Source organism: Drosophila nasuta, chromosome X (genome assembly GCF_023558535.2).
Source record: "Drosophila nasuta strain 15112-1781.00 chromosome X, ASM2355853v1, whole genome shotgun sequence".
Lineage (NCBI taxonomy): Eukaryota > Metazoa > Arthropoda > Insecta > Diptera > Drosophilidae > Drosophila > Drosophila nasuta.
Genome location: NC_083459.1, coordinates 19,753,521 through 19,779,977, shown reverse-complemented (window position 1 = coordinate 19,779,977; position 26,457 = coordinate 19,753,521). Strand labels below are relative to the sequence as shown.

The following is a 26,457-nucleotide window of genomic DNA, read 5'->3' as shown; positions in this document are numbered from 1 at the left end:
ATTTGGACAATTTTTTTATTTTTCAAAAATTTGCTTTTAAAAAAACGTTACTTTTGCTCTTATTTTGGTCTTAAATCGAATTTCTATGTCAAATTGTTATTATAGCGAAGATTTGAGTTTAAAGGATTTTTTCAGATAGTAATATATTATTCCTTAATGGGCTTATTCGCATACAGTTTTTCAAAATATGTTAAAAAAGAGAAAAAACAAAACCTAAAATAAAATGTGTTTATTTACATTCAGTTTCGACAATAAATATAGAACAAATTGCAAAATTATAAAATCAGTTCTCAATAGATGTTGAACGAAAGTGTAAATTTTAGTAACCAGGAAGGTTTATCGATGTTAATACCCTGTTTCAATGTCAAAGGGTAGTATAGTATACTATATAATGTGAGCTAGAGAAATGTGCCCTATAAAATGTTGTATGTGCTCATGAATTTTTACAAGCTTTGCTTTTTAACGGTCGCCACTTTTGGGGTTTGTTTTTTGTGCTGCGTTCTTTTCGTGTATTGTTATATACTATATGTATTTGTTTCTAAGTCTGCGTGTGCAGTATCTACATAATATGCTTTGTGCTATTATGTACTCGCTGCTGCTCTTGTTGCGCCATTCACATTCGCTATTAAAAAAAATAAAGCGAAAAAAACCAAAAAGTATCTGCAAAGCGCTGTGTCTTAGTGTGTGTGTGTGTGTGTGTGTATCTGTATCTGTTCGTTGTCGTAGCACAAATCACGTATTTACGTATTTGTTTGTTTCTTGCATAAAACCGCAACAGAGATAACGGTTTTTTGACTGTGAATATGGCGAGATACACTTCCATCATGTGTACATATCTTCGGCATCGATGAGTGTGTGTATCTTGTATCTGGCAGATACCTAAATACGAACACACACACACACTCATGCATTTATAAATTGATACGGAGAGTCTCTCTGGCAATTAACATGGCATAGAAGATTCAGCTCAGAAGACTGCCGAGACTCTGAAGACAACCGACTTCAGTGCATTGGCATTGTCAACGTTGTTGTCGTATCTAACTCGCTAAGTTGCTGCCAGCAATCACGAATTGTGGCCACAGTGATGACTGGCTAAGCTAAACAGCTTTAGCTTTAATGTGCTTAAAGCTGCGCTTTTTTGTTTGCCCATTGTTTGTAGTGTCATTGAAGCTAGTGTTTATATTATTGAATTGTTTTTCAAGTACATTTAATCTAGTTTAAAGATTCGCATTTAATTAAGTATTTTTTCTAAGTCTTCTTTGTGGTTTATACTTTGAAAGCTTAAAGCTTTAACAAACATTTGATAACTTGAAAATTGCTTGAAAAAGTTTCTAATTTTTGTGAGGAAGAGTTCCAATTGTCAATAACTGTATAAAGATTGGTTGTTAATATTAAGAATGATTAAAATCTTAATTCAAGCTTAAAGAGGCTAACAACTTTAATGTGCTTTTTAAGCTAATTAAGCGCTTGCAAAAGCTTTGAAAATGGAATACCTTATTTTGTTTGCAAGAGTAGATTTAATGTGCTCTTTTCCTAAGATGGTTGTGAATCAGTCAAGAACAGATTTAATGTGCTTCTTTTGTTAGCTAGTTGTGAATCAGTTCACGTAAGGCTTTTATGTGTTAACTTTGTTTATTCTCAAACTGAATGCTTAAATTGATGCCGCAAGCTTTAAGGTGCCTTCCAAATCTTTACAAAGCTTTGACAATCCAATTATATCTTATATATCCAATTATTCAAATTGATTATTTAGTTGACAGATATTTGGTATTTTGGTAATGGGATTGTTTTTTTTTATTATTTCTTTTTATTATTTATATTTTTTAATATATTTTTTTTTTGTATTCTCTATATTTATTTTTTATAATATCTTTTTTAAATTTTTTTTATCATATGTATTTTTATTATTATCTATAATAATTTTTATTTATTTTTTATTATTAAATTTGATCTAATAATTACTAATTTATTTTCTTATTTTTTCTAATTTTTTTTTTTATATATATTTTTTTATAATTATTTATTATTTATTTTTAAATTTTAATATAAATTGATAATGTTTTTAAATTTTATAATTTGTTTTTTTTTTTTTTTTTGTTTATATATATATAATATGTTTTCTTAGTATTCTTTATATATAAATATTTATTTAAATTTATAATCTTTAAATTTATTTTTATATAATTTGTTTTTGATTATTTAATTTTTTTAGAACATCTTTTTTTATTATTTACTATTGTATTATTCGAATTTTTGTTATTTATTTGTTTTTTGTTATTTATTTTTTTATTTTTAATATATTTTCTTATTTATTCTTGAATTCGAAATTTGTTAAAATACTGTTGCCTTTTTTCGTTGATAGTATTCGATAAGCGTTGCTTCCGCTTCTTAGCTAATTTAATGATTGGCTTGAACTTGGGAGTGTTTACTGTATGTACCTGTATGTAGCTTGCAGCTATCTATCGTAACTACCTACGTAGATGTCAGCAACAGCAATAGCAACAGCAACAGCTAAAGCAGCAGCATCAACATCAACATCAGCAGATACTTTTCTTTCTTATTAGAATTAATACACAAGGCTTCACAGATACAGATACAGCACACACATACACTGACGGAGAGATGAGGTATATGGGTGGGCTGCAACGAGTAGATAGATGTGGGAAGGGGGGGTGGAGAGTGGAAAGTGTGTGGCAACAACAACAACAACAACAAGAAGAAGAAGAGGCTGCTGCCTGTCGCACATTTGCACCCACAACGTCGACGACGAGTCACAAAATGAGCGAGAAATTATCAAAGAGCCATTGCAGAGAGGTAGATGTGGCCGATGTCGATGTGGCTGACGATGGACACCAGAGCGGAGAGGGTGGGAGGGGGGTATAGGCAAAGCAAGAGAGAGGAGAGGTGTGGGTAACTTTACCCCTCCCGCTTTTCGACTGCACAGAGTTGTGTTCAGAGGCACTCGCTTTAATCGACCAGTCCGACCCAACGAAACGTTTGTCGCTTGACTCACAACTCCCTCCTCCCCCCGTCCTCCCTCTTCCCCCCCTTTTGGTTGGCACTTTGGCAACCTCTCAGATATACAAACAAACCAACAACTTGTACACTCTGTTCTCATACATATATCTCAGATATAAACCGATTGGCGTGTGTATACATAATTTTTTCGCTCTGTGTGTGTGTGTGTATTTATTTTTTCTTTTTTTTCACTGGTTATTGAAGCTAGAACTGTCGCGGGACAGAAAGAGAACGAGAGCCACAGCTAGAGAGAGAAGGGAGAGGAGTGGAGAGGAGGGTAAGAGGTAAAAGTACAGACAGACGACGAAGCGTGCACACACAAAAGTAATATAAAATGTGTAAAAGCTCGAGAGCTCACAAATGATATCTCAATATACAGCAAGCACGAAACGCAAAAAAACAAAACGTATCTCAAGCTCCAGACTTCTGTGTCTGTGTGTGTGTTTGGTGAGAGGTGCCAAACAAATGGAAATGAAGTTGCCATAAGATATAATCTAATATATGTACGTACTCTCTGCATACAGCCTGAAGCATTGTTATCGATAGCACTTGACTGCCTGCCGTTGCTTGTTGTTGTTGTTTTTGCTGGTTATCGGTCAAGCGAGCGGGTTAATATTTTATCTGTGCTCTAAAAGTTTTTATAGCTTAAACCTGGCAATAAAATGGCCTATCGATACGTATTTGTTATCACATTTAGTGCTTACAAATTTGTGTCGAAAGTATATCGATAAATTATCGATTATTATGTTATAAATTGATAGAGATATGGTTATGTATTTGGACATTGCTTAAGATCTTTGTCTTGACTGGCTACATATGTATATCGATATGTGTTATCGATACATTTTTTATGAATGCATATTAAATGAACACTCAACTTTTTATATGATTGGACATTACTTGAGAGTGTGGTGTTATATTGCAAAAATCGATACATTATCGATAAATGCGTTCGATAAATTATCGATAATTTGGTTGTATATTAATATAGAAGTGGTTATGTTATTGGACTAAGAGCTTTGTTTTGAATAGATACATATATCGATATATTTTATATCGATATGCGTTTTCGATAAATGGTTAATGATTGTATTGTAAATTGACATTCAACTTGATATATAGTTGAGTATAGCCTGAGACGATACGTAGCTAAAATGTCGATAAATCTATTATCGATATGCGTTTTCGATAAATTATCGATTATTTTGTGGTTATTGGTTAGTTTCTGACTTCTTTTTAAACCACCTATCGATAACATAGTTGTTGACAACTTTTTTCGGTATTTTGTTTAAGCCAGGAAATTTGATAGCCAACTCTGAGTCAAGTTTGTTGTATTGTTAGCTGTAAACGCGAAACATATTTTGCACTCATTTTGTGATGATGATGATGATGGGACTATGGCCATGGGTTATATTCAGTATAAGCTTCAATACAATGCTTATAAGAAGTAGCAAAATAGTCGATGCGTCGCGTATTTCTTTTCTGCTTTTTCGATGCTTACGTCGACAACGATTGCTGCTGCTTCTGTAGTCGATGTCGTTGTTCTGCTTCTTCCACGGTGGCAAATATGACTTCAACCGGTTCAAAAAAGAAGCATTTACTTGGGTCTGTCTGTCTGTCCGTCCGTCTGTCTGTATGGTTGCCTGGCTCGGCTTGGCTTGGCTTGGTTTGGTTTGCCTTCTGTCAGTCTGTCATGTCGGTATGCATGTATCTATGTATCTAAGTGTATATGTTTAGATACAGATACAGATACATAATGTACAGAAGGCGAGCATGCCAAGTGCTGCTGTTGTTGCTGTTGCTGTAGTTGTTGATACGACGGCAACCCAACAACAGCAGCAACAACATCGTTGACGACAACGTCTGCCACATACAAACACACATTGGGGTTCTGTCTGTCCGTGTATATTTAGCCACAGATTGTTGTTGTTGTTGCTTCTCATGGCTACACTTTAACAATTCATTATACATACTTACCTACTCTACATACTTACACATATGTATTGCACATTCATACAATACAAGTAGTATTATCGCTTTGAGTTCATTTCTACGCCCCGAACAGAACAGCACATAAAAAATAAAAAAAAATACAACCAAACACAACAAAATAATCAAAAGCCAACGAGCAACAAGAATACAATAAAACCGAAACCAAACAAAACAGCTTTTTTCCAATAATTGTAATCGTAATAAATATGTAAAAGTTTTCTTCTTTTGACATCCAGAAGTTTGGTCAATCCCCAATTATAAATCCATCTATCTATCTGATAAACTGTATATCAACTTATACTTTGTAAAGTAATAAGGTTGTATCATACTATGTATGCAAATATATCTATATTAATCCATAGTTTTTTCAAAATTTTGAATACTACAATTTCTCATCTATATATCAAAATATATTATTATAATATAATACAAGAAAAAGAGAAATTTCTTAATTTGATTTTCACATATGGATGAGTTTTTGTAGTCTTCACTATTATGAAAAAATATTCAATAATATTCTAACTATTGTCTGATAAAAGTTGAAGCAACTTATATTTCGGAGTTGTTTCGAAATATATAGTAAAGTAATTACATAGGTTGTATTAATCCATAGTTATTTTTATGATATTGTATATTTTTTGTAAAAACTACAATTTCTGATTTATTAAACCAAAAACTATCACTTTTTTGTTCTTTTTAACATCACTTAAGAAATTTATCATCGTTCTCAGATATACATATCTATTCTTCTCTCTCATCTCTGTTTGTTAATGATAGATCTACATAGATCTAAAGCGCCTCTTCACTGTGCCACCAAAGACACTTCTTTTGAGCTCTTCACATTTCACATATAATATTTTTCGGTCAGAGAACTGAATGTGTGCTCCCTAATTGTTCAATTGGTGCTACTTATGATCTGAAATCGCTGCCGTTGAAGAAGTTCATTCAACTGTTGTATGTGTGTATACTTTTATTTTCTTCATTAAGTTCCCCCCAATTGGAATGTAGTATTAAATTTCTGAAAAAAAATACTAACTCAATTAGCGATCTCATTCAATTCTTTTTTTCTTTTTTTTTTTAACGGATTAAAATATAAGACTTTTCTAGTTGTTGCTTTTGATTTCCAGAAGCTTTTTTCGGTTTTGCTTTTTGGACATTTGGTGCTAGGGTCGATTGAGATCTGACGATATGATCATGACCCACATACATACATACATACAATGTTCATGGAGTCAGCAATGAGTCAGCACTTATGAAATTTCATTCACAAAGTTTCCAAACTGTTCTTCGAGCTTACCAAGAAATTTTGTTGTATTGAATGGAATATTGAAGTAATTATTAAGGAATATTCTCGAAAATAAATTTAAAGTGTATCTGTTAAAAAAAACTGATTTATATACAAACGAAAAACTAGACTCGTGAATTCTAGAATTTCCGAAAAGGATCTAAAGTTAATAATGTTCTTAGCAGTATCAAAAAAAGATTACATTAGATTTTTCAATTTTTAAATTAATGAGTTTTTCGATTTTGGAATATATATTAAAGATTTTCTCGATATAAGAATCTTAAGTAATTGTAAAATTATTATATTATTTTGTATAAAATACATTCTTGGGTTTGCTATAATTTAAAATTTTAGAGTGCAGGGTATTCAAAAGTCGCCATGCATAAAAAATGTTTTTATTGGCCGCACTAAATAACATTCTGATTAGGCATTGTGGTGAATTGATACGAAGTGGAGAATATTGTATACTCTGCTTTCATTGTGTGCAAACAAATGACATATTGTTGATGCTGTGTTGTTTTTTTTTTAATGGTGTAATTACAATTGTTGTTATTGTGTTGTTGTTGTGGGCCACGCCCTCAGTGCGTTTGAACGCCCACAGCTGGCAATTGCTGCTTGCAATTTGCGCTTCGCTTATTTCCGCTTTCTCAACAACAACAACAACAAGAACAGTTATACTAGTTATGCAGTTGTTGTCATACCTTTTGTGCTCAGCACTGTGTGTGTGTGTGTACAACAGGGTCATGTCGAGGCAATGCCAATGCGATTGCCCATGTACATACAACAACAACAGCTACAATAGCAGTAGCTGCAAAATCAAAAGCAAAATGCAAAGCCAAAGCCAAAAAGCAAAAGCAACAATAAGAAGGAGGCAGAAGAATGAATAACAGCAAACAGCAACAACAGCACACCGGCAATACAACAACAAGAACTACAACGAACGCGTGTATTTTGTGCGCCCTATGTCTTGTTTCGTCTCTCGCTCTCTCACTCACTCCCTACTTTACCTCCCAAATGCCTGTGCCTGTGCCTTCATCTCTCGCACACACACATACTCTTGTTCATTCACTCACTCTCATGTATGTGCCCAGTATATGCATGTTTGCTGCTGTCGACGTCGCTGCCAGCAGCAGCTGCTGCTGCTGCGTCGTCATCGTCATCGACATTTTGCTGGGCGACACATTTGTCGTCGTTGCTTTCAGTCAAAATAACAAACACAATAACAACAACGCGCGATTTTTGTTTGCGGCAATTTTAATTTCTATATACACACATGCACACCTACACACACATGTATGTGCATATTTGTACTTTGCTTTGTTTTAAATTTATATCTAGTCTCTGTTTTTTGTGTATTTTTTTGGTTTTGTCAATAACACAAATTATTTGTAGTGTGCCAAAACTGCACAACGAATTTTTTTTCTCTTTGGTGTGTGTTTCGAAAACGCAATTTAAAGGGTGCATTGTGTGAGTGTGAGTACGTGTGTGTGTGTGTGTGCATGAAAGAGATCTACGAGCTGCGCTTAGAGCCAGCCCATCATCAACATCAGCTGCTGCAGCAGCAGCTGCTCAGAGTTGCCTGCGTCGCCGTTAACGTCGCTGCCGTCGTCGCTGCCGCTGTCGCCGTCGTCGTCGTCGGTCGTTGATACAAAATTTTTACCTTGAGCTCATTTCAAGTCTAAACAAACGAAGCAAAAAAACACACGAAAAATTTACGTACTCTACTCACAATACAAAATCTTTAAAAGAAAAGAGCAGCAAAAACAACAACACAACAACAACAGCAGCAGCAACAACAACAACAACAACTACGATAATAATTAAACAAAAAGTGCGTGCAAAAAAGAAAAACTGCGTAAAATTTGGTGCCTAAGGAAAGCGCGTAAAACACACAACAACAAAAAAGAAAGAAAGAAGAAAAACGCAAAATAAATTGTGTATTCATTTAGTGCATGTGGCTGAATGTGTGTGTATGTGTGTGAGTGAGTGCGAGAATTACAGTGTGTCTGTGTGTGTGCGTGTATTGAAAAAATTCTAAACACAAAACGAAAGAAATAAATGAAATCAAATCAAAAATAAAATAAAAGCGAAGCAAAATCGAGAATCCGAATTCGAAAATCGCGTCTTTGTTTTTTTGTTATTTTTTTTATTAATGTGTGTGTTGTTTGTTAGTGTGTGTGCTTATAATTTTGTTGGCGAATGAAGTAAGAAAGAAAGTTGTAATTTTCGTTTCGCAGCGCAAAGAATAAGAATAGAAAAGAAATACATACGCATGACACAACTACAAATACAAAATACAGACGCCTATGTGTGTATACATAATATACATGTGCAATGCAAAATTGGCAATTGCAAGCGCAAAGCTATCAACAACATTACCAGCAGCATCAGCAACCACAGCAACAACAACAACTGCAACATCATCATCAGCAGCAGCAGCAGCAACCACAGCAGCAGCAGCTACAACACAGTCAGCAGCAACAACAAATACAGTTACATCAGCAACAACAACAACAACAACAATTGCTAGTCGCACAGCAGCAGCAGCAGCAACCGTTGCCGTTGCAGCTGCAACAACAACATCACCAATTGAGTAGCAACAGCAACAGTTGCAACAATTATAGCAACTATAACACCTACAACAACAACAATAATAACAACAACAATTGCTACAGCTACAACAACAACAACAGCAACCATCAGCTGCAGCAACAACAACAACAACAAATACAACCACATACCAACAACAGCAGCAACAACAACAATCTTGATGATGAAATTTATTATTTGTTTTACAAAGATTTTTATGTAAGTTTCCCATGACAATAACAAAACTAAAACAACAATCAAATCGAAACATATTTTTACTAATATTCAAAATATTTAAACAATTCAATTCAACGATATCATCTCGCATGACATTCAACACTTGAGATTCTATTTGCTCAATAAATCGCAGCAAATAAATTACACACAAAAAGTTTGGAATTTGTAAACAAATTTGCAAAGCGATTTAATCAAGTGATAGAGAAATATTTTATTTATATACTATGTAGAAAATTTAAAAAATTTGCAAGTTCAATGGAAACTGCCAACAAAATAATTTAGAAAACTAAAAAGAAATATATATTTATTGTAGAAGATTAAACATTTAAAATGATGAAATTTTAGGCTTTTAGGCTTCGATGAATATTGATTTAATTCGGGTACTGAGAATTAAGGTTAAAACTTAGCTTAACTCAACTTTATTCTACACAAATTTTTGAAATATATGCTATATATATATTTATATATTATTTTTCTATTGATTGAAAAATAGAAAAACAATACCTGATAATTACGTGAATATACTATTATTATTATACTATTATTAACTTTGTGCCTCCATGAAATGTATGTATCAACCAGAAGCAGATATCTTCGACCCTATAAAGTATTTATATATTTGATGAGCATCAACAGCCATGTCCGTCCGTCTGTCTGTCTGTCCGTCCGTCTGTATGAACACTTAGATCTCAGAGACTATAAGAGATATAGATATAATTCTTTTTCGACAACACTTGTTATGCTTACACGCAACTCAAGTTTGTTTCAAATTTTTGCCACGCCCATTTCCACCTCCGCAAAAATCGAATAGCAAGCTAGAGTCGCGAATTTTGGTACAGACAATAATAATTCTAGTATTTAAAATTAGCTAGCTACATATTTTAAATGAAATTTTACATTGAGTTTGCTACAAATACTTAAGGGCTCTTTACCTGTATATAAGAAGGGTAGAAATAAGGGGAACAGGAGGAAGGAGAAGGAGCAACAACAACAGCAGTTGGTTTAGTTTTCAATGCGATTTCTCGTTGCTGTGGTAATATGCCACAATACAGTAAACACCCGCTAAGGTGAAATCTGACTTTAATTAAAAGCGTATATTTCACATTGGATTGATTTAGTTAATTTTATGCACTGTTGTCGTTGAATGCTTATCACTAAATGAAGATTATGATTATTCAAAACACTCGCTTTCGCTTTCTATGTGGTTTTTCACTTATCTTCCAAAGAAAACTATGCGAAACGACAGCAAAATTTTTTTTGTTTTTTTGTTTTTTTTTTTTTTGGGAATTCTTGGAATACATTTCATTGATAAGACGTGCGATATTTATTTTTAGTTTGCACTTTATGAGATCACAGAAGTTATTTTTATAGCACAACAAGTACTTGACAATTATTATTGTTGTTAAGTGGTGCAAATAAATTGCAGATAATAAGTTGTGCTACGATTTCGGATACAATTTTTGGGAGGAATACTTGAAAATATTTTAACAAAATTATGAAATACTTGCGAATTATTTTTGGCAGAATTATGCTATTTTTAACATTTTTTAAGTATGTCAGAATCGAAAGATATGTGTGCCATAGTTTCGTGTGATCCATTTCCTTATTTCTGTTTTTTTTTTCTCTTTTTTTTGTTTGCCAGCTAAATTGTTTTAAGCGCTGTGCGTCATAGCGTTGCGCCACTTTAAGCATGACAAATTTTTGTTGGTTGAGGGGCCAGGCACCTAATAAACATTTTCTGTCTGTTTATCTGACTGTCCGTCCGTCTGTCCGTCCGTCCGTCCGTGTGTGTGCGTCACCGGCTGGTTTCCTGTTTTTTAACCCCTCGCATTATATATTATATATTTATTTGTATATAGTATACATTGTGGCAATCAGGCGAAACCGAAGGACCAAAACGAAAAAAAAAACACAAACTAAACAACGCAACCGAACAATCGAATTCCAAACTTGCAACTTTTGGGTTAGTCACTTGTTTGTCTTCTCTATATAGCTTTAAGTGCGTATTAGTCAGATCATCTCTCTCTTTCTATATCTCTCTATCTCGATGCATTTCAATGTCAATGTCAATGAAATAAAAATGCATAAATATACAGCAAGTATCTCAGCGTTATGTGCAACACTCAGAACGAGAGATACATTTATGTATTTTACATGCTTGCCAAAAAAGAAAAAAAAAAGAAAAATATATATATGCGTCATCTTTGCAGTATAAATATTTACATACAAGTCGCAATGGCTGAACTTTATATATACACATACACGTATTTATATTATATAGCCATATTACGACTACCAAGCATTATCATCACCACCTGCTCTCTCTCTCCCTCTCTCTTTCTCTCTCTCTCTCTCTCTGGCCAATTTGGGTGGTTGATTCACCCACGGTTTTCTTATTTTTTTTTTTGCGATTTCCAAAAAGGTTTCCCAAACCTTTTTTAAGGACTTCCATTTGGTGTATTAAATTTAATTTTTCTTTTAACAATTTGTGTTTGAAAATGTTGTGGCAAAATAGTTTTAGAAAAGTGATATTTTTATGAATGAAACAATAATGTTTAAAAAAGAATAATTCTCAGAATAATATAAAATTTGTTGAATATTTTCCCATAAAATGTGACAGACATTTAATAATAATTAAAATAGATAAAATATATTTTAGCCCACATTGTTCAATGTCAAATTTCAACTAAAACTGAAACTATTCATATTAATTTCAAATTATATTGTACTTAATATATCAATTTGAGCATTCAATTATATTTTTTAATAAAAAAAGGATATATTAGTATTTTGTACAGTAAAGTATGTATATTTGGTATATTAATATAGTATAGTTTTTCAGTACAGTATATATTTTATACTATTGTCCATTTCAATGGCTGGCACTCAATAATACTTTTTTGAAAAAAGATATATTAGTATTTCTATAGTGCATACTTTACTATAAAAGTATATTATATGAATATATTAAATATACATACTTTACTAGTATTTTCATATTGTGTACTTTTATAGTATATTTAGAGATTATAGTATAGTTAGACAATAGTATAAAAATACTTTATATAAAAATAAAAATACTACTAAAGTGTACTATATAAAAATAAAAGTATACATGCTGTAATATACTAAATTAATATATTAAATATACTAGTATGGTATACTCGCACTATTATAGTATATGTATTTAGTATATTCATACTATAGTTTTATATTATAGTATGTATTTTATTTTTATATAGTATACCTTTATATTTCTGCCTTAATCAATAAATGGTATTCACTAATAATAAAAAAATGATATATTAGTATGTTTACAAAATAGAACAATGTCTACATTTAGTATTTTAATATGGTATCATTTTATTGCATAGTATAAATTCAATTTTAAATAATATGGTATATTTTTATGTTATTGTCGAATTCAATGTCGGTCATTTAATTTTTTGTAGAAATATGATTTAATAATTTGTTCTTCTAGTACTGTATGTATATTTTTATTTTTATATAGTATATTTTTATACCATTGTGTAGTATTTTTTTCTAAGAAATTTGATAAATGGTAATGAAACATAAATGAAGGCTCTATAATTCAAATGTTTAATAATTATTACTAAAATAATTGTACACGAATTTCACCAGCTTACAAACATTATTTAAAAATCATTTTTCGACTTTGGAAACATACTAAATAGATAGATTTTCAAAGCTTTATATATTTAACATTAAATTTCGTAAAATTTGAATCAAATTAAAATCAGCAAAATGCCGAAATCGATTTAAGTATTTACTTATGCTATTTTGCTTTGACTTTGAATAATTTCCAGAAATAGCATTTAACTAAATTGAGTTTAAGCATTTGTGGTGATCTTTTCCGATTAGATTTGGCTGCTTCGAAAAAAATGCGCAAAAATGCTGTTGTTGTTGTTGTTGTTGGTGTCCATTTAACACCTACTAAATAATTGGGCATAAACAAATTGCGGTGCTTGGTGGCTTTTGGCTTGTGTTTGGTTAGTTCATGTGTCTTGTTTGTTGATGATTCCGTTCGCTTGATTAGCTCAATGTCATTTCAATCAATGAATGCCACAAACACACACACACATAGAGATATATATATATATGTATATATACTAGACTAATGCAAAGCTACTTAAAAAAACCGAATCGAACCGAAGCGAACAGCAGAACCTGGGCGACGATGCCACGTGATGATGATGATGATGATGATGATGATGATGATGATGATGATGATGTTGATGATGATGATGATGTTGATGATGAGACAAAAACGAAGCGAACCCAACGTAAAATCGTCGTCGTCGTCGTTACCCATAAAGAAAAAAAACAAACAAACAACGCACAAACCAAAAACGTAAAACTGTTGTCCGCTCTATATAGTAAACCTGGATATAGTTGTCGATTTTATTGTTGTTGTTGTTGCTATTGTTGTTGTTGTCTATGTGCAGGCATTTTCCATTTGGACTTCGATTGCTTTTCTGTTTTTGGGGACAACAGCAGCTGCTGCTCTTCTCTTCGATGCGCAGTTGAAGCCCCTGAAACTAACCCCCGTCTAGTGTTGACTACCTCCCCCCACCTACAACCCCCTCTCTCTTCTCTCTCGCTCTCGCTCTTTCCACTCATTTTGAGATACTGCGTATCCGTTGGATTGTGGCGAGTTTTGTTGTAAATACGAACACGAACTCGAAAGTCGACGCAAAATATTCAATGCGTAATTAACATGTCGTCGTTGTCGACCAAAAACCAACCACCTCTACACCCCTTCACACACACACACACACACACAGCGATACACACACACACACATACACATTTGCCTTGGCCTTTGCAATCTAATTTCATTTATTTGCCCTTTTTTGGAAAAGTATTTTTGGGTTTACGTTTCAATGTTTGTTGCTTCAAGGGTTGTTCTCCTCTCATCTCGTGTCTCCATCCTCCATCTTCATCTTCTCCAACGCCTTTTGTTCTACTTCTATTGCTGATGTTCTCCTATTTTACCCCTCGATATTGTGAGTACCCGAAAAAAAAGAGAGCAATTGGGCAAAACTAGAATCAAGCAGCGTCGTCAGTCAGTCAGTCATTCACTCTGTTTGGCAATATTTTACTCATTCAATTATTTTCAATGCACGCTTATAAAAATATACAAATACACACATAGATACAAGGTAATAGGCACACACACACTCACAGATACAGATACAGAGATACTTTGCATAGATACAGATACAGATACATAGAAGTCAGCAGCTAAATAGCTACAGATACGTAGAAATGAGTACAATAACACACATGCCACTCTGTTGTATATAGATATACCGATATATATATATAGTATATGCATGTTTGTATCTAGATACACACACACACATACATTTCCGTTCAGTTTTCCCCATTGCCAAATGACGTACGACAAATGTGTACGCAAAAGGTACTTTATCTATCTATCTATCTCTATTATCGCCTCACCAAACACCCAGATAATAGATACACGCTTGTGAAGCATTATTAAAAACTACTGCAATAGAGGAATTTAGGAAATCGGATTCTCCGAAAAGTAATACTCTATTTAAAGTTGATCAACATAAATGCAGAAAATTCCTGAATTCATACTTTGAATCATAGATGAAAGTTTCTGTGTTTTTATAGTACTCTTTTTTTTTATTACTTTCTCAATACTTAATAAAGAAATTGAAATTGAATATATCAAAGATATTAGATGTGGTTCAACTTTGCCAATATTCTGAAATTTAGATTGTAAATAAAATGAATAACGAATGAAATGAAAATGAATTCAACATATTTTTTCAATGATTCCTGAGAATTTGTTTCTGATCGGAGAAAAATTTTAAAAGTTATTAAGAAGAACTTTTGTATGGCAAATTACACCTTATAATCTGGTATATAATCCGGTATATTTTTACCTCTATGGTATCTTTCTAATGTAGTACTTTATCGATATACCAAATATGGCCATAAGTATATTTTGATATTTTTGTGGTATATTATTTGGTATATTTTTAGCTTGATGGTATATTTTAAATGTAGCATTTCAGTATTTTTGAGGTACACTGTTTTGCTTTTATTCAAAATGGGTATCGAGCATTTCACAGTCGAGCACACTCGACTGTAGCTTTCTTATTTGTTTATCTAGTTGAAGTGTAGGATTTTATACAGACAGGCTTATTTTCAAAATATTTATGATAATTGTAGCTTCGTATTAAATTCTGTAAATAATAATAAAGTCCGATTTATAAATATTTTTCTTAAATTTTAATTTCTTTATTAAGTATTGAACTAGTTAGCAACAAGTCAGAAAGCTACAGTCGAGTGTACTCGACTGTGAGATACCCCCCAACCATTTTGAATAAAAGAAATATATTTTACGGTATTTTTCTCAAAATATACCGAATATACTGTAAAAACACTACAAAAATATACCAAATGGTATATAAATTATAATTGTAGCTTAGTATTAAATGCTCTAAACAATAATAAATAATAAATAGAAATATGAACTGCAAAATGTTGTAAAGTTATTCGAATTGTTATACCCGCTACCCATAGGGTACAAGGGTATCTTAACTTTGTGCCTCCATGAAATGAGTGTAACAGGCAGAAAGAGGCATCTCTTGCCTTATAAAGTACATATATAGATTCTTTATCAGCGTCAACAGCCGATGCGATCTAGGAAGGTACAATAATAACTATGGTCTTTGTGATTCCGGAAACTTGATTGCGATCAGATAAAAATTGTCAAAGTTATTAAAGAAATGATTTTGTTTGGATAAAAATGCCTATTTACTAAGGATTTTAGTTTTTTTGGCTGACAATCTGGTATATTTTGCCGTCTATGGTATATTTTGAATGTGGTACTATATTGATATACCAAATATACCATTCGGTATATTTTCAGTATTTTTTGTAGCAAGGGTCTTAGTTGATTTGGCTGACAATCTGGTATATTATGCACTATTTAGTATATCTTGAATGTATTACCATATAAATATACCAATATATTTGACTTTTTGTTTAGTATTTTTTTGTGGTATATTGTTTTGGTATATTTTGAGACATATACAAAGTAAGAAGTATTGATTGCATTTGCCAGTTATTAGTTTGCTTTCTTCTATCAACTTTGGCGTTGTCAAAAATATGCCCCATGTGCCCCATTTCGCCTAGTGTGGCAATCCACTTGATTTGACTCGCGTTATTCCTGCCGCTGCTATGTGTGTATGTGTGTGTGTTTGTGTTCCACTAACGTTTCGTGTGAATCTGACCTCGTGCAAAGTACAAAGCTACACATTGAGAGATGCACAGAGATACATAGACACACACACACACACGCATACAGTTATATATACGTGTGTGTGTATTTGTTTTTGTTGCGTTTTTATTCAGCTCTTTTTACATAAAAGTAAGGCCCAGCAACAAGATAGCTACAGCTATACTAAGTATATAACGACATAATGCAAATACATAGAAAGCTCTTATATACACTCTCACACACACACACATACAACTCTCTCTCTCTCCCTCTCACTCTACATTCTTTTTAATTTTTCTTCGCTTGGGCGAATGTTGTTTGTAGTAGCCCCTTGTTAAAAAATAAAAATAAAAAAAACAAGAAGAACGCAAGGAGAAGCTGAAGCTGCTGAAAGAAACCCCTTTCCACACACACACATACACACACACATACAATGATGAGGCAGGGACACAATTTGCGGCTCATCTGTGTGGCAGTTAGCGCCTACGAGAAGTGAGCGAAAAAATAAAACAAGCGTATAAAAAAATTTGTTGTGCCGCCTCTTCGCAGTGCGTCATGCGAGTACAGCGAATTTTACCGTATCCCTTTTTTATGCTTGCATCTCTCCTTCTCTCTCTTTCTCTCTCTCTCTCACTCTCGCTCTGCACTTGCAACCCACACTTGCCCCACACAACAAAACTTGCAGTGCGAAATGCGAATTAAAACTCTCGCATACTGTGCATTATAATGCACAATAGATAAGCCCAACTATATCTTACAGATACAGAAATAACGCATCTTAGTCATGCGCTCTGAAATGTGACAATCGACAATTACTTTATAATCGCCTTCCCTATTATTTACTTTATATTTTATTTTTTATTCGTTTTCATTATGCATTTTTCGATGAAATCCATTCTCATTTGTATTTGTTGTTAATTTTCCATTTTTTTCTTATATTTTATATCAGAAATATTTTTATTTTATATTTTATTTGTTGTTTATTTTTTTACTTTTATTCTCATTTATATTTGTTGTTAATTTTTTTTTTTTATTTTATAGTATATCATAAATATTTTTATTTTATATATTATTTGTTGTTAATTGTTTTCTTTTTATATTCTCATTTATATTTGTTGTTAATTTGTCTTTTTTTTTATTGTATTTTATATCATATAAATTTTTATTTTATATTTTCTTTTTTTGTTAATTTTTTCCTTTTCATATTGTATCATATACATATATTTTTTTATTATATATTATTTGTCATGCATTTGGGATACATATTTTTGTGCGCTTTTTTATATTTCTATATTTAATTTATATTTTATTTGTTATTTCTTTACAATTTTATTTAAATTCATTAATTTTTTAACATAATTTTTAATTTTTGACAAACTAAATATATAAAAAAAAATTCAAACAATTTTCATGTAATATTTTTGCTATTTTTTTTTTTTAATGTATCTACTAAATATTGCTGGATATTTTATAGGTAAATTTAAAAACTGGAAATATTATATTTATCGATAAGCTAAATTACAAAAAAAAATTACCCTAGCTTTTACTTTGATATTAAAAAATGTATATATTTCATTAAAATCAAAATTAATTCCCATAAACAATCATATAATAATATCGAATCTTTTTAGTACGCAACTCGCTTGCAATTTCTCGCAGTGCATTTATGCGCAATATTAACTGGACTCCTGTGAGTCATGCTACAGGTTAAGCAATTCAATGTTGAAGCATTTTTAATTTCACTTCATTCTCATCTTGTCCTGCTCACGCACTCACACTCACACACAGACACGGACACACACTGACAGTCTCTTTCTCACTTGCGTTCGCTTCGACGCTTCTACTCGAGTTTTCTGCTGCTGCTCACTCCTTTGAGACGGTTGCCATAGCTTCATGTGTTTTAAAGGTGCAAAGCGGGGTGGAAGGTGGGGAATGGAAAAAACCTCGCCCACACTTTTATATTTTTTGTGTGTTGTATTTGTTTTACATGCTTAAATTTTGCATATTATCAAATTGCACACTCACACACACACACACACATACACGCATTGCGACAGCTTCGACTTTCAGCTGCAGCTTCAGAGCTTCCATTTGGAGACTTTGCTCTGCCGCTGCCGCTGCCGCAGCTGCTGCTGCTGATGTTCAAGCAACGGCTCAAAGCTTCGAGTGGTTTCCAAGCTGACGCACATGCGTAAGCTGCGCTGTCGACAGCGGGCAGCAGCTGCATTCGCAGCGACAGCGACAGCGCGACGATTGCACGTCGCCAACGCCGCTAGCAACCAATAAACTCGCACACACACAGACGCATAAGTATGCTCCTCGCACACACACACACACACACACACGCGAGCACAAAAAGGAACAGCAATAAGCAGCTGCTGCTGCTGGCGCAGCTTCTGCCTTCTGTCGCTGCTGCTGCTGCTTCTGTTGTCTCGGTCGCGTTCGCTGTCGCTGTCGCGGTTGTTGTTGTCGTTGTTTTTGCTGCTGCTCTTGCTCTGCCGCTGTCACCGTCGCTGCCGCTGTTTCTGTTGCTGTCTGGTTGCTCTGCAGCATACAAAAGCTTTTATGCTGAGGCTGCCGAAACCAAATCAATCCACCCGACAACTTTGTCACTAGAGACCACGTCACACACCACACACACTATTCACAAATAAGAAATGAAATAAACATAGGCAGCTTAATTAAGGGTTTCGTTTCTATCAAATGACTTTTTAAGGTGCAATTTTCTGCTGTACGATGGTCTACACTTATAAATAACTGAATTAAAATAAAAAATAGGTAGTTTAACTGAATTTAAATGGGTGCTTTTGAACTTTGTATAAAATCATAAGGTCTACATGAAATTGATTAAAAAAAAGTGTGGTTAAAAATAAATATAAAATATATGTACAAGGAAATACTAAATAATTTTTTATTTATATTTTTATTTACTTAAATTCTTTTTTATTTTATTTCTTTTTAACTTATTTACTTTTGAATTACATATATTATTTTTTATTTTTAGTTTTTTAATTATTGATTTATGTTGTTTATTTTTTTTTTTTTTTTTTTTTTTGTTAATTTATACATAAAACATTATTTATGATAATTATTTTGTATACTTAAGTGTTTATTAACTTTTGCTATTTTCTCTAAATTAAAATTTTTTTCTTTTAATTTTTGTATCATAATTATTTGTAATTTTTATTTTTTGTTGATTTATTTTGTTATTTTTCTTTAATTTGGTTTATTTTTAAATTTATTTTATGTATGATAATAGTTTTGTAAACTTTTGTGTTTTAGAATTTTTCCTTTTTCTTATTCATTACATTTACTTATCTGTTTTTTTTTTTTTTTTTTGTTTTTAAGGTATTTTCTTAGTACTTTTCAATTTTTTTCAATTTATATATATTTATTGAGATATTTCATATATTTATATAGTTAATTGTTAATTTATACATATATATATAGTTTTTGTTTAATATATTTTCTTTTTATTTTGTATAATGATTGGCTATTTTGTAATTTTTAGTTACTTATTTATATTGTATACATTTCTTTTTTTTTATTTATTTATTTACAATATATCTAAAGATAAATAAGTACATTTTATGGTATAGATTTCTTATACATATATCTATATTTTTTCTTAATTTTTTTAAATTTATTTTTGTTATTCATAATTTTTTATTAATTTATTTATGTTACTTATAATATATATGCATATACTAAGTAATTATGTAAAATTAAACAGCTGATTACTCTTTATTTTCCCTTGGCTATGTTTGTTGTGCTTTCTTAGTTGCAAGTTGCAAGTTGGAAGCATCGCACAATATTGTTATGATAAAAACACATTTCTTTAGCTGCGAGTTCTTGAATTCAATTTGCTGGCAAGTTTAATTGGATTGCGAAACTTTCAATGGTACCTGTAATTTTCGTCGGTTGCTTGAATAACTACCAAGCTCTTGTATGTGTTGGTGTGTCTCTGTGTTTGTCTGTGTCTGTGTGTGTGTGTGCGCCTTGCTTGTGCCTTTGTGTTGTCATCGTCTTTTGAGATTTAACTGCTTACGCCATGGACTCGAAGCAACGAGCCTCGAGTCTTTGGGTAGCCTCATCTGACAGTTGTTTGTGTTGTTGTTGCTGTTGTTGTTGTTGTTGTTGCTGCTGATGTTGATGTTGTTGCTGGGGCGCTTTCCTTAAAAAAAGGAAAAGAAAAAAGTTGTGTTTTGTAGTTGAGCCTTGTGTACAGTTGTGAGTTGAGTTGAGTCCGAGTCTCCGTCTCCGTCTCCGACTACGAGTCCGAGTCTCCGAGTATATTATGTATGTAAATAAGCGAGCGTACATACGAGTGTATCTTGTAGATACAAATACAGCGCAAAGCGGCGACAAACTGCGACCAGCAACAGCAACAACAACAACAATCGCAATTCCTGTCTTACGTTACTTTGCTATTGCCTCTTTGCTGCAGATACATAAACTGCTCTTTTTCCTTTGGTTTTTTTTTTATGATTTTCCATTTCATTATCTTTGGCTTTGGCTTTGGTTTGTGCCACGAAAAGTTGCATAGGCAACTGGCCCGAAAAGTTGCGGCACTCGTTGCGGCCCCGGCTCCGAATGTTCATGCATCGCAGATACATTTCAACATTGTTGCCATGCTGGCTACGTTGCTCTCGCTGCTGCCTTTTGTATCTAACACACACTGAGAGAGATACTAAAACTAAATGTTATAACAAAAACAGCAAAAAAAAAAAGAAAATACGAAACACACATACACAAAAAATCAATATATTCGCGACGTCGTCTGAGCCAAAAGTTGTTTTTTTTTTTTTTGTTTTGTGTTCAAAAGGCGAGAGATGCATAACGAAAAATGCCCAAAACGACGACAAGAATGGTTTTGCGCGGGGGCGGAGCAGCAGCAGCAAAGGGAGAGGGGAAGGGGGATAGGTTAATGTGAATGTGAATGGGATTGGGTTTGAGTTTGGGTTTGCAAATGGGGAATGGGTTCTCTTCGTCGTGCTTGTCGTTGTTGTCATGCCTACGAATTTGCTTCGTTTTTTTCCACACTTCTTTTTTTTTGGTTTTTTATCTGTTTTTGGTGTGTTTCCTTCTTCATTTGTTGCTCTGCTTAACGCTCATTCGCGCATTCATTTGTGTATTCCACTTTTTGCAGTGCTTCGTCTTTTGTTTTAAATATTGCTGGTGTTTGAACACGATTCTCTGGCATAGCCATAATTGCTCTCAGCATCGAGTACAGAGTACAGAGCACACCGAGTATCGAGTACATGTGAGATGCTGCGTAATGGCCAGCGACCTCCTTTACTCTCCACTCTCAATCTCCATCTCTTTCGCTTTTGCTCTTTGCGTTTCTGTCTCCTTTGGAGTGCAATTGTTCAGGGGGCCAAGTTAGCCCAAACGCTGTCTGCAAGTCGATAACAAGTGATAAATCACTTGAAAGGAAAGCCTGTCGCCGAACTGTCAATGATATCGATAGTTGAAGTAGCATGTTGGCTTTACTGACTACCGTTAAGAGTAATATCGATAGCTTTAGCAAAGTGAAATATACAAAATATCTATATATAGACATTTGGATTTGAATTCATAGATTTTCATTAGCAAAATGGCTTCATTTTGCTTGAAGCTGTCTCGATAAATAGATTGTATCTGTTATCGATATTTTGTAGATTGTCAATATCTATATCATCTATACAATCGATCTATCTATATTTTGTAGTTTATCAAAGAGGCGTAAACTGCTTCACTTTGCTAATGAAAATATATGAAATATCGATAACACAGATACAAGTTATATACCGATATCTCTATACTAATATCCACATATATGTATGTACATATATGGACATCTCTGTACAAATATCTATCTTTCTTTATATTTGTGCTAACATCTATCGATCTACCTATCGATATATCTGTACGAAAATATTCGATAAAGAACTATCGATGATCGATAACACAAATATGTACATGCACAGCAAAACTTCAAGCACATCTAGTTTAAAGTTGACACTTTAAGCATAATCAAATCTATCGATAAAGTCTTATCGATTAGCAGCAATATGTATATCGATGTCTTTTGCATAAGCGCATGCGCAATACAGTTCAAATTGATCACTTTCAGCATAATCGATAAAACGCAAATAATTTGATCGATTATCGATAAATCGGTATGCTTATCGATAAGGGCAAATCGATAGATTTAGTTAGTAATTTGATAAAAATTTAGTTTAGATTTGCCATCAGGTGCATAACAGACGATCGCAAAAGCGTTATCGATAAATCGATTATCTGGTAATCACAAGTGCTATCGTTGTCAGGGTAATTATGGAACTACACACACACATACATAACTACAGTGTGGTAATAAAATCGATTTTTCTGTTCTACCCAGCAAAAGTCGAGAGCATTCTTGTGTCGTCTGGCAATCAATCGAATCGATTAGTCGATAAGCTGTTTACCAGTTTTGCTGGGCTCCCTTTGGGCTTGTTTTGTCTTGCAATGTGTCGATCCATTATAATATGAACATTGTTTCTTTGGTAGCTATTTATAAACAAATGAGCATGTGGTATATATGTAAGTATAAATATTTAGCTTTGATTCGATTACGTTGACGTCATTTAATTGATACCACACAATACACTGGGGCATAGTAAAAGTTATAGAAATAAATAATAATTATTATTATTATTATTATTATATAATAACAATAATAGTTGAGAATAACAAAAGGGGGAAGCAGAAAATTGCTGCGAACAACAAAATGTCAGCAGCTAATGTGATTTATATGCACAACTATGAATGTGCTTTACTCGTGTGCACATAAATAAACAGTTACGTTTACATATATACAAACAGATATCGCATATACATATATAGATATACATACTTACTCCGTTAATTGTGTTACAATTGCAGCAGCAGCGAACACAGTTTGGGATTTGTAAATCTAAACTAAATAGAATACCCATCATTATTACCCTTAAATGGGGTATATCAGCTGCGTATTTTAGTTGATTTCATTTATGATAAATGCGTTAAATAATCAGTTTAGTATTTTTATAGCAATGAGAACTATAAAAGCTTACAATATGCACATATTAATGGGTACGATATCAAGATAAAGTTTAATTGAAGCAACTAAAAAAGCTACTCGACAGCGACATACCCTCTACTCATTTGTCAGAAAAGCAAAACAGTGCGGTATTCGTTTTAAATTATACCAAATAAATATATTACAAAGTACTAAAAATATACCAAATGCACTATTTGGTATATTTATATGGGTATTGCATTCAAAATATACCATAGAATACAAAATATACAAAACTGTCAGTTAAAGAAACTAACACTAATATACCGCAAAAATACTGAAATTATGTAGAATTCTATATTTGGTATATTTATATATTACTACATTCAAAATATACCAGATTGTCAGTTAAAGAAACTAACACTAATGTACCGCAAAAAATACTGAAAATATGTCGAATTCTATATTTGGTATATTTATATATTACTACATTCAAAATATACCACAGAGTGCAAAATATACCAAATTGTCAGTTAAAGAAACTAACACTAATGTACCGCAAAAATACTGAAAATATGTCGAATTCTATATTTGGTATATTTATATATTACTACATTCAAAATATACCACAGAGTGCAAAATATACCAGATTGTCAGCTAAAGTAATTTAAATCCGTATCAACAACAAAATGTCCACAAATTACAATCACATAACTTATCGGTATTATCGTATATACCAAAACTCGCTTCAAAATGTTGCATGCTATTAAATTTTTTAATGATTTGCGTGGTATTGAAATTAAGAAAACAAATGTAAACAATGAAAAAGCAGTCACACTTCACTTAAAAATAATTACTTCTTTTCTGGTCCAAGTTTTTCAAGAACAAAAATAGTTGAATTAAGTTTCTTTAAGCCAGAATATTCAAATTTTGGTTCTCAAATGCAAGCTAGTGAATAAATTGCAATCGTGTAAATCGGTGTGTTCAATTGGATAACGAGTGATTGCAAGTCGAGCAGACTGAAGTGCAGTTCCCTCCGTCCCTCTCTCTTTCTATCTCTATTTCTCCCTCTCTCTCTCTCTTTCTGTTTGTCGTTTGTCTTTTGTGCTTTACCTTTTGTTGCGACTATTGTGACTATTATAATTTGCCAACACGTTTCGTTCAGAGCGGATCAACGGCGAACAACGAGCGACTAACCGACCTCAGACCTTAGTCTCTAGCCTACCCCCTGTGTCCCCCTTTGAACCCCTAACTAACTGGCTCTACTTATTGTTATTGTTGTTGTTGTTGTGTGCATAAAGTAAATGTATTTATTTAGCGCTTATCAGTTGACTGTGCTCGCTATTTTCACAGCGGTTTCTATTTATAACGAGAGATACACTCGCTACATACCAGCGAGTACGTATGTATGTGTGTGTATGGAATGTATGTATGTTATGTGTAATACAATTCAATTCCCCATTTTTGTCGTCGTCGTCGTCGTCGTCTGAGAACTGAGCAAATGGGCAGCCAAATAAAGCGAGAAATAGTCGCCACTCATAAATAAGTTTCAATTGGAATTGGTATTAGCGTCAGCTGCTGTGTGTGTTTGATTTGTTTTGTTATTTGTAATATAGTAAGTAAATTACTCATACGCCGCGTTGTTTTGCAATTGTAACCCAATTGAAATCATTTGTGTATTTGCATTTTGTTAATTATTGCATGCGCATTGTATCTGTAAATTTGTATCTTTGTATCTGTAAAACGCTCAAATGTATCTGCGTTGGTTGTTGTTGACAAGTGCAGAAACTGGTTTTCAATTTTTCTCTTTTCATTTTCATTTTCATTTACTTTTATTTCATTTTACATTATTTTATTGCGATTTCCATTGTTTTTTGATTTTGTTTTTTTTCTTTTGTTTTGCGCTTTTCGCAACATTAGAGAAATAGAGGACAAATGGAGAAATCGAATGCGAGCGCGAGTCTTTCATCATTAGCAAACAACTTTTTTGCAATCACTTTGCTTCAGTCGCGAGCAACTCAAATAAGAGAAACGACAAAGCTAAGCAACTTCTCTCCCTCTCTCTCTCTCTCTCCCTCTCCCTCTCTTACTCTGTATGTATTGCATTAAACAAAAGTCTATAAGTCTTAACTAGAGGGAAGCTAATACGCTTCTTATCGAAACTTTCTAAACAATTAGTGTGAAGTGCACTTTGCGATCTACGATCAGCGATCAGCTTCAATTGCCAAATGGCTCGTGTTTCCCTTTCATTTTTCATTATATTCCATATTTCAAATTTCATTTCTATATATTCTATATATCAATCAGAAATCAGCACAGTTTATTTTATTTGTTTTGATTACAATTTCATTTCTAGAAAAATTTCCAATCAAAAACATTTTAAGCAAAGTGTTACTCTTATTTGAATATAAATTAAGCCACATTGTGAAATATCATCATGAAATGTATTTAATCATGTTCTTTATAATAATCGAATAACCACAGTGAAGTATACTCGACTGCGAGATACCCGCTACTCATTTTGAATTGAAAGCAAAACAGCGCGATATTATTCTTAAAATATAAATAAATCAATATATACTAATAATATACCAAAGTCAATATATGGTATGTTCATTTAATACTGGATTCAAAATACTATATACCATAAAGTGCAAAATATACCAAATCGTCAGTCAAAGCAACTAAGAAGACGTTTTTGCCTATCGAAAGTATTTCTTAAAGTATACCAAATACCATCGAGTACAAAATATACCAAATCGTCGGCCAAAGCAAGTAAGAAGGCGAAAGTATTTCTTAAATCACTTCTTCAATCTGATCGCAAACAAATTTTCAGGATCGGATTAGATTTTTTACCTTTTAATTTATTCATTTATTTATTATTATTTTATAATTTTGTGTCATTTTTATGGGTTTATTAATTTATTTATTAAATATTTGTGTAGTTAGCCAGTACTCAAACTTCATCTCTGATTGTTTTTTAAGGACATTTCACTGTACTGAGTGAATGATCGTTGAACAATTGTTTAA

The 26,457-nt window shown here is 32.6% G+C and overlaps 1 protein-coding gene across 2 annotated transcripts in view; it reads left to right on the top strand.

Moving 5' to 3' along the window:
- LOC132795755 (neurogenic protein mastermind-like) overlaps positions 1-26,457 on the top strand; it is a 111,839-nt gene that overhangs the window by 46,891 nt on the left and 38,491 nt on the right. Inside the window, exon 1 of one of the 2 annotated variants that reach the window (XM_060806629.1) lies at positions 8,525-9,103. The exons of the other annotated variant lie outside the window; for it this stretch is intronic. Coding sequence (XP_060662612.1) covers positions 8,630-9,103 — 474 coding nt within the window. The 5' untranslated portion in view covers positions 8,525-8,629. Of the gene's footprint in view, positions 1-8,524; positions 9,104-26,457 lie in introns of those variants that run through there. 2 annotated transcript variants of the gene reach the window in all.